The sequence below is a fragment of the Bufo gargarizans genome, chromosome 5 (genome assembly GCF_014858855.1).
Source record: "Bufo gargarizans isolate SCDJY-AF-19 chromosome 5, ASM1485885v1, whole genome shotgun sequence".
NCBI classification, from domain to species: Eukaryota; Metazoa; Chordata; class Amphibia; order Anura; family Bufonidae; genus Bufo; species Bufo gargarizans.
The window spans coordinates 309,227,210-309,243,020 of record NC_058084.1 but is presented as its reverse complement, the minus strand read 5'-3'; the positions used below and the strand labels follow the sequence as shown (position 1 = coordinate 309,243,020).

The 15,811-nt window shown below is 42.6% G+C and overlaps 1 protein-coding gene across 1 annotated transcript in view; it reads right to left on the bottom strand.

Moving 5' to 3' along the window:
* Positions 1 to 3,851: 3,851 nt before the first annotated feature.
* LOC122937870 (ovalbumin-related protein Y-like) overlaps positions 3,852 to 15,811 on the bottom strand; it is a 172,237-nt gene continuing 160,277 nt past the window's right edge. Inside the window, exon 7 of the mRNA XM_044293020.1 lies at positions 3,852 to 5,839. Within this exon, the coding sequence (XP_044148955.1) occupies positions 5,435 to 5,839 (405 nt within the window). The 3' untranslated portion in view covers positions 3,852 to 5,434. The remainder of the gene's footprint in view (positions 5,840 to 15,811) is intronic.

The window sequence follows — 15,811 nt, the reverse complement described above, 5'->3', positions numbered from 1 at the left end:
CATTACTAGAGAAGAGAAAAGAGCGATCAGGGCTCTTATGGAGGACAATACTCTTATGATAAAGCCTGCTGATAAGGGGGATCGATTGTGATGATGGATAGGGAGAAATATATTAATGAGGTCATGAGACATGACATGTCTGATGTCCAAACATATGAATTACTTGACAGAGATCCGATTTGGAGTATCAAAGAGAAAATGATTACTCCGGTTAAGCGTTTTGAAACAGCTGGGACTATTGACTCGGATATGAGTAGATTCTTGATTAAGCAATTCCCCATCACCCCGGTATTATATATTTTACCTAAAGTGCACAAGACCCTTATAGACCCCCCTGGACGCCCTATTGTGTCCTCAGTAGATTCTATTTTCAGTCCATTGGCCATAGTATTAGAAAAAGCCCTGACGCCACTTGTTAAAAATACTAGATCCTTTTTATTGGATACACCTCATTTTTTAGGACTGATTAATGATTTGGGTCATGTTCCTGAAGACAGCCTCCTTGTGACTATCGACGTTGTTAGTCTTTACATGCTGATTAGTCACAAGGAGGGGATTCAGGCAGTTTCTAAGGTTTTGGAAACCAGTGAATATACATCATCTATACGTGATTTCCTTCTACACCCGTTGAGCATTGTTCTGATGGAAAATTATTTTCTATTTGGGGATAATTATTATCTCCAGAAGTGTGGGACCGTGATGGGGTCGAACGTGGCCGCGCCCTATGCAAATATATTTATGGCTGCATTTGAAGAAGTACATGTCTATACTAATGAATTATATAGTGAGAATATCTTAATTTGGAAAAGATTTATCGATTATATTTTTTGCATATGGGCGGGGCCATGTGAGACCCTGATGGCGTTTATGGATCATCTAAATGTAGCATGTGAGGGTTTACGGTTTACCATGACATGTGATAGAGATAAAGTCAGCTTCTTGCATACATTGGTCATAAAGAACCAGGATGGTCAATTATCCACTGACCTCTATAAGAAGTAAACGGATTAAAATAGTATCTTGCATTATTCAAGTGGACACCCCCCATCCTTGAAAAGATCTATACCTAAATCTCAATATCAGCGGGTGAGGCGGATCGTTACGGATCCGCTTTTACAGAACCAGAGGCTGGGGGAAATGACTACTAGATTTAAAGAAAGAGGATACCCCTTAGATGTATTATCTAATAGTGGTGCTGACCAATCAATTTTCAGAGTAAAACCAAAGAAAAGGGATGATGTTAGGATAGCATTTGTACATAAATTTCACCCCTTTAATACACAGATTGATAATATTGTTAAAAAACACTGGCATCTGTTGGGTAAGGCCTATCCAGAGGTCTTAGAATTTAAAAGTTTACCCCTGATCTGCAATTGGAAGAACCCCAGTTATAGGGATATGCTTGTTAAAGTGGATATAGGGGGTACTAAACATGGGTTGCGCCAAAGTGCACTATCGACACCACGTAGAGGTACGTTCCCCTGCCTGCATTGTCTCCAATGTTCACACATCATAAAGGGCCCTACATTTTATCATCCACATACTGGAAATCCATTTGAAGTAAAAGGTTTTTTTTACATGTGAGTCCTCAAATGTCATCTATCTTATTAAATACCCTTGTGGTCTGTTGTACATTGGTGAGACAATGCAGCCACTGAGGGACAGAATTAATAAACATAAATCGACTATTAGAACCAAAAACTTGTTATTACCCATACCAAGCCATTTTGAAAAATGTAGACACTCTATTGCCCAGCTGAAATTTCAGGTTATAGAACAGGTGACTAGACCACAGGAGGGGGGTGACATCAAAAAGATGTTGTTACGGAGGGAAGCCTTTTGGATCCACACGTTGGACACATTGCACCCTAGAGGCCTCAATAGGGAATATGAGGTCATGCATCTATAAAGGAACAATTTTGTTACGCATTTACAATACATTTATTATTTATTTTTCAGACGTTGAATATCTGAACATTGCACAAGAGGATTGTCTACAAATGTAAGATAGAATATCTATCCAGATGTTTTTTGTCTTTTTGCTTTTCTGACTTGTTCATTATCTAAATTGATTATACCCGAATTCTTGTGGCCATTCCCCTTATGGGATGGACCTCCTGCCCCTGTGGGTGGTGACTTAGGCTACTTTCACACTTGCGTTCAGAGCGGATCCGTCTGAGATGGATCCGCTCATATAATGCAATGTAAAAAAAAATTCTAAGTGTGAAAGTAGCCGCAGACGGATCCGTCCAGACTTTACATTGAAAGTCAATGGGGGACGGATCCGTTTGAAAATTGAGCCATATAGTGTCAAATTCAAACGGATCCGTCCCCATTGACTTACATTGTAAGTCTGGACGGATCCGTTTGCCTCCGCACGGCCAGGCGGACACCCGAACGCTGCAAGCAGCGTTCGGGTGTCCGCCTGCTGAGTGGAGCGGAGGCCAAACGCCACCAGACTGATGCATTCTGAGCGAATCCGCATCCACTCAGAATGCATTAGGGCTGGACGGATGCGTTCGGGGCCGCTTGTGAGATCCTTTAAACGGAACTCACAAGCGGAGCCCCGAACGCAAGTGTGAAAGTAGCCTTAGAGTATATATAGTTTGTTTAAATTGTATTTGGAGAAACCTGTTGATGAAGGCACACCGCCGAAACGCGTCCTGGTCATAGGACTATTTTCGTTTATGGAATAAAAGATATCTGATTTGCATCAAGACACGACTGCTGGGATTCCTTTTTCATATTGCTGTGGAGTGATGTCCTCTCCCGGGCAGCGTGCACCTGAGTGAATGCTGGTTTTTCCATATCCAACTGCCTATAAGTTGGTTTTTCCATATCCAACTGCCTATTATTTGGTTCATTAAGTAAAATTTAATAAAGCACGTATTTTAACCAAAATAATAATAAAAATGAAGTATTACATTTTCGCCTGGGACAAGATAGGTTCAACGCCTGCATAGGGATCTGTAAATAAACCATACACATAAGTGCCATCAAAGTGCAACACACTAAAACCGCACCATAAAAATTGTACCATATAGATTTTAAAGTCCCCCTACAGTAAAAACAGATAGTGCCCCCTCCCCCCAAAAGTCCAAATTTTAATTTTACCATTTATAGTGACACCCTATGCGCCATAAATAAAACTGTACCAATATAGAACATGAAGGTTGTGTAGGCTGCTGGTTAAAATAATCCTACACAGTGAACAGCAAGGCAGGAAGCAAATAGCTCCTTTGCATCTGCCAACAGTCGGGTTGCAGGGCTCCAACCTCCTCACCATATTTTAGAGGGAGCTAAAACAGCAAAAAAAATAAGTAATTCCCCCTCCACTGTGTTCCACATGCTTTTGCTGTACAAATATGAATCAAATACTGATGAAAAATACTGTGTGAAAGAGGCCTTATGCTCAATTTGCATCCATTTTGGCCATCATTTTAACAAGGAAGAAAGTCTTGCATGCAGGACTTAAATGGCCTCTTTCCTACGGTCAGTATTTTGCATCAGTATTTGTAAGCCAAAAACAGGAGTGGGTCCAAACTGAGATAAAGTATTATATATATATTTGCATCTCATCTGTGTCTTGAACCCACTCCTGCATTTAGCTTACAAATACTGACCATGTAAAAGTATGATCCAGAAATAAGAAATTATAGCGGCACTCACTGATTGCAGTAGTAGCAACTTCTTTATCATCACATACGAGATAGGTTACACGGGCTGGGGCAGACATACAGCATTGAGATCCTAAGGGATCAGCTGATCACTCAGGATCTCAATGCTGTATGTCTGCCCCAGCCCGTGTAACCTATCTCATATGTGATAATAAAGAAGTTGCTACTACTGCAATCGGTGATTGCCGCTATTATTTCTTATCTCTGGATCATACCTTTATTTGCTTGGACTTTATACTACTCAATAGCAGAGCACCTCCTCATATTGCTTTAACTGGACTGGTTTTTACAGTGTACCATCCCTCACCTGGATGAGGTTTGCGGCAGTGCCGCCTCACATCTCTTTGTTCCAGTACATACTGACCATGTGTTCTGACGAATAAGAAGAACGGAAAAATATATTGTGATGTCAACATGGACAAACAGGGACAATAATGGCCCCATAACATAGTGGGTATGGGAGCCATCAACAGTGGCAGTAAAAGGGACCATAGTGAACCCATAAGAGTGGAGATGGGGACGGACAGCAGTGGCAGTAACAGGGACAATAGTGGTCCCATGACAGAGTGGGGGGCAGCAGCAGTGGCATACAGCACAAGATGGTGTCTAATCACAGTAGTAGCAGAACCCAAAACCAGAAGTGTGATAGCTCAATGGCATGCATATCCTTTTTAAAAATGTAAGCTGTACATATAAGTAGGCCAAGAAGCCCGATTGTAGGAACAGCAGTAGAGGCAGCTGGCGGGTGGAATCAGGAAGATGGTTGACTCAGAATGATGGCAGCAGCACATGGGCAGAAGTATCCGCCCATTTTTCAGAATATTTTGACGGCAGAACACTACAATATGATTATTAGTGGCTACAGTATGAACACATGTTCTGTTGCATCAGGCACCAGCATCTGGAAATCCAGGTTGATCCACGCCTGATTCATCTTTATGAAGGTTAGTCTCTCAAAATTTTGGGTGGAAATGCAAACATCAGGAGCTTTAGACGACACTGAAGTCGATGAGAGGGAAGACAGCCTTCTTCCGCTGACATTGGCGAGCCTTGACTGCTGGAGAGGGGGCTGTAACACTAAGTGAGTGGCACGGTTTTCCCACGCCACTTTATGGTGACTAGTGATGAGCGAAGTTTAGAAAAATTTGATCCGTCAATTTGTTACGAATTACTTTGTCATAAATCCTTTTCCAATGTATGGAGAGGGCGCAATGACAGGGAATGGTGACCCCCCCCCATCATTTAGATCGCGGCATCTGAGGCTTGCATTCAGGTGCTCAAGGAGTTAATCCAGGGTTAAAAAAATATATATATACTCACCTCATCCACTTATTTGTGAAATGGCCGTGAGCTTTCATGTTGATTGAAGAAAACCTGCCAAAGAACCTCTGACAAACATGATGACATCACCACGTGATCACGTTGGCCGCACACAGTGACATCATCATGGCTGAGGTCACACCACATGCGGCCAGTGTGATCACGTGGTGACTTCTTCAAGCTCGCAGCAGGTCCTTTATTGGGTTTTCTTCAATCAAGACAGAGGCACAAGACCTTTCCGTGATTAAGTGGATGAGGTGAGTATAATATATTTTTATTTTCAGCCACTATTTTAGGAAAAATTGATTTGCTACCTTGAAGCGCCCAAAAATTCAGCTTTGGGCAAATCAAATTTTTTTCTTTGGATTTTGATTTTAAAAAAATCTTTGGATTTGGATCAAATTCTGCTTCGGATGTTTTGATTTGCTCAACACTAATCATGGCCTTTGAAATGCTCCATAAAATATAAAACATTTGCTCAGCATATCCCGTATAATGAAGATGAATGGATGATCTGCTTTGAAGGTCATTTGTGGAAGCTTTAAGGACAAAAATCCCAAATGATCATCAATATTAGTTGATTCTTTAGTACCATCTTCATCTGCCTCCATGGTTACTAGATTAATGATGTCTGACACATACAAACTTTCTTGGGGTATTTCAGTCAGATTTGATCTGGTATCAATAAAAACATCAGTCATTCCCATATGACGCAGGAAATCTTTCATTGAATAGCTACTGTCTATCTTAAAGTGAGGGAGGTAAACCTCTGTGAATGTTCTGTTCATATTCTCTGGGTTGGTCCAGTCATTAAGCTGCTCATATGATATATTTTGTTGAATCTGAAATAAAAACAATTTGATAATAATGAGTAATGATAAGGAAATAGATTGCTGAGAAATGATTTCTAAATATTGTCTCATTCCGAACAAATTCAAAACACCTTTTTGTCTCTATGAAATTAAAGGCATACACAGGGAAGTCCCATTCAGACTCTGTACAAAATGGAGAACTACAAGCATGAGCCATAAGTGTTAATATTGTTAAAAAAATAAAAATCTAAGTATTGTAAATGTCCAACAGGCAGCATACAGGTGACAAAAACTTACGACAACCAGATTTATACAGTATACAGCCATTGTAGAGCCTGTCAGCTCCTACGACCAGTGTTGAAGAAAGCCAGGGACGAGCACAAGGGAAGTCAATGGGAGAACCTGAGCATTAAACCAGGCACCCCCTGCTCTGAAGAGGGGAGGGTATCTGGACTCTAGTTCAGCTTACGAGTCCCTGCTCTGACTCCATATATAGCTATGTCCATATAGAGAGTCAGTGCTTGGGGACACCCACTGTATTTAAATCAAATTTAGCCTCTATTTCTGAAAAGTTTCTGGCAGGATTTGAAGTCGCAACCTTCTACATTACAGCCAATAATCTAAACTACTACACTATAGCGCTGCATGGCCAGTTACTAAAAAAAATAAAAATAATTATGAGACTTCTGCTGTATAGGAATACTTGCTGTATAAGTATTCCTATACAGCAGAAGTCTCATAATTTATTTTTTTATTTTTTGAAGTAACTGGCCATGCAGCTCTATAGTGTAGTGGTTAACATTCTGGGCTATAATGTAGAACGTTGTGAGTTGAAATCCCATCAAAAATAGAGGCTAAATTAAATTTAAACATATATATACGTTTTTTGCCATAATATATTTACATAACATAACATATTGTTTATATATTTAGAATAAACATCAGTAGTAGTTTCCCACAAATTATGCATTTATATATTTATATACTGTATATCAGAAGTATGATTTTATATCTCTCTCTCTCTCTCTCTCTCTCATATATATATGCGGGTGCTATGTCCTAGGGCATAGGCTAATAGCCCAAGAATATAAAAGGAAGAATGGACAGCACTCCAAAATGATCAAAAATAGAAAAATGTAGCATAAATCAGCAGCAGCAACGTTTCGGCTCATCCATAGAGCCTTTCTCAATCAAATCTTATATATATATATATATATATATATATATATATTATATATCTTTTTGTAATTAGTAGAGTTGAGCGGACTCCTGGATGGTCGGGTTCGACGGGTTCAGCTGAACTTCACAAAAAAGTTTGACCCCGAACCCGAACCCTACTGAAGTCAATAGGGACCAGAACTTTTGAGCACTAAAATGGCTGTAAAAATGTAATGGACTAAGTCTAGAGGGCTGCAAATGGCATCAAAATGTGGTTAAGAACATGGCAAGTGCTCAGCAAACAAATGTGGATAGGGAAATGACTTTAAATAACATCAAATACGTAAAAAAAAGAAAGAGGTCCATATGGAGTAGGAATATGAGGAGGCGGTGCATGTGGCGGTGTAGGTGGAAGTGGCAGTACCCTAATTTATTTATATTTTTTTTAAATTAGGGTACACCCCAAAAAATTGTGAAATATAACCTGTGATAATCCCTCCAGTTGTGCTAAACACACGTTCAGACATACACTGGCTGCAGGGCAGGCCAGCACCTCCAAAGCGTAAAGGGCAAGCTCAGGCCATATGCCCAATTTGGAGACCCAGAAGTTGCAGGGGGCAGACCCATCATTCAGTACGTGTAGGCGTGTGCACACATACTACTCCACCATGTCGTAAGTCCCCAGTGATGTCCATGATCCAATTAGATATCTTCTCTATAAACTTTCGATGTTCTTTTATAGTAACATAGTAACATAGTACATAAGGCCGAAAAAAGACATTTGTCCATCCAGTTCGGCCTGCCATCCTGCAAGTTGATCCAGAGGAAGGCAAAAAAAAAACTGTGAGGTAGAAGCCAATTTTCAGGCAATCAGAATAAATCCCTGGATCAACGATCTCTCTCTAGTAGCTATATCCTGTAATATTATTACACTCCAGAAATACATCCAGGCCCCTCTTGAATTCCTTTATTGTACTCACCATCACCACCTCCTCAGGCAGAGAGTTCCATAGTCTCACTGCTCTTACCGTAAAGAATCCTCTTCTATGTTTGTGTACATACCTTCTTTCCTCCAGGCGCAGAGCATGTTCCCTCATCACAGTCACAGTCCTGGGAATGAATAGATGATGGGATAGATCTCTGTACTGTCCCCTGATATATTTATACATATTAATTAGATCTCCTCTCAGTTGTCTTTTTTCTAAAGTGAATAACCCTAATTTTGATAATATTTCAGGGTACTGTAGTTGCCCCATTCCAGTTATTACTTTAGTTGCCCTCCTCTGGACCCTCTCCAGCTCTGCTATGTCTGCCTTGTTTACAGGAGCCCAGAACTGTACACAGTACTCCATGTGTGGTCTGACTAGCGATTTGTAAAGTGGTAGAACTATGTTCTCATCACGGGCATCTATGCCCCTTTTGATGCAACCCCATTATCTTATTGGCCTTGGCAGCAGCTGCCTGACACTGTTTTTTGCAGCTTAGTTTGCTGTTTATTAAAATTCCTAGATCCTTTTCCATGTCAGTGTTATCAAGTGTTTTACCATTTAGTATGTACGGGTGACTTGCATTATTCCTTCCCATGTGCATAACTTTACATTTGTCAGTGTTAAACCTCATCTGCCACTTATCTGCCCAAGCCTCCAATCTATCCAGATCGCTCTGTAGTAGTATACTGTCCTCTTCAGTGTTAATTACTTTACACAGTTTAGTGTCATCTGCGAAAATTGATATTTTACTATGCAAGCCTTCTACAAGATCATTAATAAATATATTGAAGAGAATAGGGCCCAATACTGACCCCTGAGGTACTCCACTAGTGACAGTAACCCAATCTGAGTATGTACCATTAATAACCACCCTCTGTTTTCTATCATTGAGCCAGTTACTTACCCACTTACAGACGTTTTCTCCCAGTCCAAGCATTCTCATTTTATATACTAACCTTTTATGTGGTACAGTGTCAAATGCTTTAGAGAAGTCCAGATACACGAAATCCATTGATTCGCCGCTGTCAAGTCTAGAACTTACCTCCTCATAGAAACTGATTAAATTTGTTTGACATGACCGATCCCTCACAAAGCCATGCTGATATGGCGTTATTTGCTTATTTCCGTTAAGATGCTCTAACATAGCATCTCTCAGAAAACCTTCAAACAGTTTACCCACAACAGATGTTAAACTTACCGGCCTATAGTTTCCAGGCTCTGTTTTTGGACCCTTTTTGAATATTGGCACCACATTTGCCATGCGCCAATCCTGTGGGACATTCCCTGTCAATATAGAATCTGCAAATATCAGAAATAAGGGTCTGGCTATGACATTACTTAATTCCCTTAGGATACGGGGGTGTATGCCATCTGGTACTGGTGATTTGTCTATTTTAATCTTTTTAAAGGGAACCTGTCACCCAAAAATCGCCTATTAAGCTGTTTACAGTACCTTATAGTGCTGTATACTCGTTTCTTGATGCACTTTTTGTTCGTTTTCCCGCATGTCTGCTCATTCAGAAATCGATGTTATATTCAGCTGCTGCCCCGTGCTTCAAGTCAGGCTTGAAGTCACGGGGGCAGCGGCCTCGGCGTCTTACATGGCCCTCTCCCCGCCCCCTGCCTCTGTTACTGACAGCCGAACTCCGAATCCGGGACCGCGCTCAACGGCCGCATGCGCAGTAAAGGGCGGCAGGAGCGCGGTCCCGGCTGCCGCGCGTACTACGCGCCGTCTTACTTTCGCCGCACTGCGCATGCGCCCGACATCCTGTATCAAACGCGCCCGCGCCCAGATGCCGGGCGCGGGCGCGTTTGATACAGGATGTCGGGCGCATGCGCAGTGCGGCGAAAGTAAGACGGCGCGTAGTACGCGCGGCAGCCGGGACCGCGCTCCTGCCGCCCTTTACTGCGCATGCGGCCGTTGAGCGCGGTCCCGGATTCGGAGTTCGGCTGTCAGTAACAGAGGCAGGGGGCGGGGAGAGGGCCATGTAAGACGCCGAGGCCGCTGCCCCCGTGACTTCAAGCCTGACTTGAAGCACGGGGCAGCAGCTGAATATAACATCGATTTCTGAATGAGCAGACATGCGGGAAAACGAACAAAAAGTGCATCAAGAAACGAGTATACAGCACTATAAGGTACTGTAAACAGCTTAATAGGCGATTTTTGGGTGACAGGTTCCCTTTAAGTCGCTGTTGTACTTCTTCCTGGGTCAGACAGGACACTTTTAATAGGGAATTTATTTTTACATTCTGCATGTCATCTGACAGTTTATTTTCCTCAGTGAATACATTGGAGAAAAAAATATTTAACAGCTTTGCTTTCTCCTCGTCGCTCTCTGCGACTTCCCCCTCATTACTCTTTAATGGGCCGACACCTTCAGATTTATACTTTTTAACACTTATATAATTGAAGAACATTTTAGGGTTAGTTTTACTCTCTTTGGCAATTAATCTCTCGGTCTCTAGTTTGGCCGCTTTTATTAGTTTTTTACATGTTCTATTTTTTTCCTTATAGTTTTTCAGTGCTTCCGTGCTACCTTCCTGTTTTAGTGTTTTATATGCTTTTTTTTGTCATTTATTGCTTTCTTTACAGTTCTGTTTATCCATATTGGTTTCTTTTTGTTCCTTAACCTTTTATTCCCATACGGTATGTACCTCTCACAATGAGATTTTAGGATGCTTTTAAAGATATCCCATTTTGTGGCTGTATTTTTATTTGTGAGGACTTTATCCCATTTAGTTAGGCCTATGGCCTCTCTTAGTTGGCTAAATTTAGCTTTTTTGAAGTTTGGTATTTTTGTTCCTCCCTGTAGAAACGCTCTCTTGAATGATAATTGGAAGGTTATTACTTTGTGGTCACTATTTCCCAGGTGTCCCCCAACCTGCACATCTGTTGTTCTGTCAGGCCTATTGGTTAATACTAAGTCCAGTATGGCCGTCCCTCTAGTCGGGTCCTGAACCAGTTGGGAGAGGTAATTGTCTTTGGTTATTGCCAAGAACCTGTTTCCTTTATGAGATATACAAGTTTCAGTTTCCCAGTCTATATCTGGGTAGTTGAAGTCCCCCATAATAACCACCTCATTATGATTTGCCGCCTTGTCAATCTCTTTTAGCAGTAGATTTTCTGTGGACTCTGGTATATTAGGTGGTTTATAGTAAACTCCTATTAGTAATTTATTATTGTTTTTAGCGCCATGTAGCTCTACCCACAGTGACTCCACATGTTCATGTCGCTCACTTATATCCGGACTTTACATAAAGGCAGACCCCTCCTCCTCTCCGGTTTTGACGATCCTTTCTAAACAGACTGTAACCCTGTACATTAACTGCCCAGTCATAGCTATCATCCAGCCATGTCTCAGTTATTCCCACTATGTCATAGTCCTCCTCACACATCACTAATTCCAGTTCACCAGTTTTATTAGTCAGGCTTCTGGCATTAGTATACATACATTTGAGAGGTTTATGTATATTTTTTACCCCACACCTTTCCTTCTGAACTGTTCTAGTCCCTCCTTCCATTCCTCCGCCAGTCTCACTACCTTGCCCCCGGTCTCTATCTGCACTATCTTCCCATCCTATAACATAATTACCCTCCCCCCCAGTCCCTAGTTTCAAACACTCCTCCAACCTTCTAGCCATCTTCTTCCCCAACACAGCTGCCCCTTCCCCATTGAGGTGCATCCTGTCCCTACGATAGAGCCTGTAGCCGATAGAGAAGTCGGCACAGTTCTCCAGGAACCCAAACCCCTCCTTCCTACACCAGTTCTTGAGCCACTTGTTAATCTCCCTAATCTCCCGCTGCCTTTCTTGTGTGGCCCGTGGTACAGGTAGTATTTCGGAAAATACTACCTTTGAGGTCCTTGCACTAAGCTTTTGACCTAAATCCCTGAAATCATTTTTAAGGACTCTCCACCTACCCCTAACTTTGTCATTGGTATGCGCCAATGACATTTTATGCGCCTACCATGGGGATCACGGGTGGTGGGGAATCAGGGTTCCAGGCCGGAGAGGGAGCCTGAGAAAGGGATACCACATCCATGGGAGGTCAATGGATAAAATTAAATGTAATCGAGCGGAAATGTGGGACAAAGTATTGAAGCATAAGCTTCCAAGTTAAGGAGGGGGCGCGTGGCAATTACCTACTCGAGGAAGTAGTGACGATAAACTCTTAAGATGCCCTGTTATTGGAATAATTAATAAAAAATTATAGTGAATGTCACTGGAGTATTTTGGGATTTGGAAACATTAGCCAGGAGAGGCCCTGCTGCCGCTTTGCTGACTCTAGATAACATCTGCCTGATCGCACGTCCCTGTGACGTCCACAATCCATTTGGATATCTTCTCTATCAACTTTTGATGTTCTTTTCTGAGCCTACCATGTTGATCATGGTTATAGGCGAATAAGGGTTCCACACCCGAGAGGGAGCGTGAGAAAGGAAGACCTCATCCAAGGGAGGTCAATGGCTGCAATCAGGGGCGTACATAGAAATCATTGGGCCCCATAGCAAGAATCTGAATTGGGCCCCCTAATTCCACCCACTACCCATCCCTGGCCCATCCCACCACCTGCCCTTTTGTGTTTTTTTTTTTTTCCGTTAAGGCGCTCACCGTACAGGTTCTTTTTTTTAATAGTGCAGACATTTTCGGTTGCGGCAATACATAATATGATTTTTTTTATTGTTTATATATTTTTATATGTAAAATTGGGGTGATTTAAATGTTTAATATATCAGTGTTTGTTTTTTCACTTTTTTTTTAAACTGTGAATCTATACATTTTTTTACTATTAATTGATCGTGGGACCTGAGGAGTTAAATTACTAGTGGGTGGTGCACTGTCCTGAGTCCTCTGAATAATAATGAGCCTTATAGAATAGTGTTCCCCAACCCTGCAGAAACTCTGCTTTCTGCTGCCCTCTTCCCCCCACTAACCATCCCCCCATGACACAGTACACCAAATTAGCAATTAAACTGCAGAGTTCATTGGGGAGGGGAAGGGGGGGCTGGGGCACACTGTCCTCCTAAATCCTCTATATAATAACCCTTTTAGAACAGTGCTCCCCAAACCTGCAGGAACTCTTCTTGTTGCTGCTGCTGCCCTTTTCCCACAATACCCATCCCTCACCACACCCTATGAACTTTTTTAAACGTAGAGTCTGTCACTCACTGCTGTGAGTGTACAACTTACTTTGTCCTTGGTGGCAGATTTGCAGTGGCACGCAACAGGCAAGGGGCATGCTAGCGATGCTGGGGGCTGGTTGTAGTTGGGATGGGACTTGGGTCTCAGTGGAACTGGTGGCAGTATGAGGCAGGTGGTGGCAGTGGCAGCTGCAGCGCGTGACGTGAGCGCGGTAAGCACAAGCCTGCCGTCCTGCCCATCCAGCCGCCTGCACAGTTCTGCTCTGATCTGCTGCTGTCTTCTGAGCCTGCGACTCGCACACTGGCCAATCAGCAGCAGGAGCTTTGCACCACTAAATGCTGATTGGCCTGTGCAGTGCGAGTGCCCAGCAAACAGAGGAGAATGAGCGGCATTGCGGTATGTCACTGGCTGGGTCGAGGGGGGGGGGGGGCTGAGCAGAGGGAAAGCAGGGCCCGCCCAAGCTTTAGATAGGGATCGGGACGGAAGACTGTGGCAATGATGAATACAAAACTACAGACATAGGGGCGGAGCCTTCCATGCACTCCGGGCCCCCCCTTGCCACGGTCCCCATAGCAGCTGCGTGCGCTGCCTATATTGGCGGTACGCCACTGGCTGCAATGGGATGAAGTGGAAATGTGGGACAAGTTATTAAAGCAGAAGGATCAAATGAAAGGGCCAATTAAAGACAAATTTTAGAAATTTAAGTCCCTGTCACCTATGCAGAGCAGGAAATGGGTTAATGTCACCAACCAATGGAACAGATTATTTTTCAAAATTTCGGTCCCTGTGACTTATGCAGAGCAGGGGTTTATTCACGACAAAAATTGTAAAATGTCAACCCAAGAATGAAACAGAAAAATTTGTGAAATGTAATAACCTGTCTACTAGGTAGAGCAGGGGTCTATCACAGTCAAAAATTGTTGAATGTCACCCAAAAATGTAACAGAAAAATTTGTGAAATTTATTAAGCTGTCAACTAGGTAGAGCAGAGGTATATCACAGCCAAAAATTGATGAATTTCACCCAAAAATGTATTGAATTTTTTTTACCTGTCTACTAGATATAGCAGTGATATATCACACCCAAAAAATTGTAAATTTCACCCGGAAATGAAGCAGACAAATTAGTGAATTTACTAAGTATAGCAGTAGAATTTCACCTGAAAATGTAACAGACAAATTAGTGAATTTTTCCCCTCCCCCACCACATTGAGAGGGATCCACCCCCAGGGACAGGAAACCTACAGAATAAAAAGGTGGAGTTGATCTACCCCTTCAGTGGTTTCCTGTCCCTGGAGTGGGAGACCTACAGTTTTTTCCTTTTAGGTTTTTCTTACCGTCGGTCTATGATTCCTAGGGGGCCCTAGAGCGCTGCCGGTAGCTGCCGGGGTCCATCGCGCTGCTGTACAGGCTCGTAGGATATGGAGGTGCTCCGGGGGCCCTCTGTATCTTGCGGCAGGCATGTGGGTTACCTCTCAGGGTTAGCTCTGCCCCATGAAAGCTCCATCCGGGAATGGACGTGGCATGCAGACTTCATTGAGGCAAGGCTCTGCCGCACTGTTTTTGTCTAGATTACATGCCGGTGTGGGACGCTTCCGGCTACGTGACGTTGTGCCAGGTCACTTCCAAAAAGGCAGGGCACGTGATGACGCGTTTCTGGCACGTCAATTCAGGTCACGTGGGCGGCAACTTCCGGGAGGTGGTGTGTGCGATGACATGCTTCTGGATACGCCAGGAGCGGTGCGCGTGATGACACGCTTTCTGAGGGGGACGCCGCATGTGGCAGTATGTAAGAACAAGCCAGACCAGTTCCCTGATCTATTACAGGACGGTCTGCGCTCGACTAATTTATGAAGATCAACCTTTCCTCTAATCGATTTCCCTCAGCCATTAGTAATATGCGGATTCAGGGTTAACCATTTATTTTTTTCTCAGTGAATAGGCTCCCTACTTCCTCTTTTCTGCCATGGAGGAAGAAAGAAGACAAGAATCTGCAGAGGGAGAAATGGTGAATCCCATCCTGGTAGTTGATCAATCTTCCTTTGGCTAAGTGGCTCATTTATGATACTCTATCTCAATTTTGGCCCTTTGTATTGTTTTTTTTCCAGCCTAAAGCTAAGAAGATGCTGGCAAAAAGAAAAAACAAAGAGTGTGCGCTATGTAGGACAACGCTATCTTCTTCTTATGTGAAGAAATTATGCCAAACATGCATCGACGAGTCACCTTCATTGTTAGAGAATATAAGATCCCTCATTAAAATGGAAGTTAAAAATTCCTTGAAGCCAAGCAAAAGGGCTAGAACATCAGTAAAGGAGAAAGTAGTTTTCTTCTGTCTCTTCTTCAGATGATGAAATTATGGCAAATTCCTTTTTTCCTCTGGAAGACACGGATAAATTATTAAAGCTCATAAGATCTACCATGAACATTGAGGATGTTAAAGAAGATAAATCAGTAGCAGACTCTTTGTTTGAAGGGTTACAGGAAAGGAAAGGTCGTTGTTTTCCTGTACATAATAGTATCATGTCCTTAATTCAGAGGGAGTGGAGAAAGCCAGGTGGGAAAGTCTTTGCCACTAGGTCTTTTAAACGCAAGTATCCTTTTGTGTAAGTAAATTCCTCCTCTTGGGGGAAAGCCCCTAAAATTGACATTGCCAATTTTAAGGTATCGAAAAATCTTCACTTCCCTTTCAGGATACTGGTGTGCTTAAAGAACCC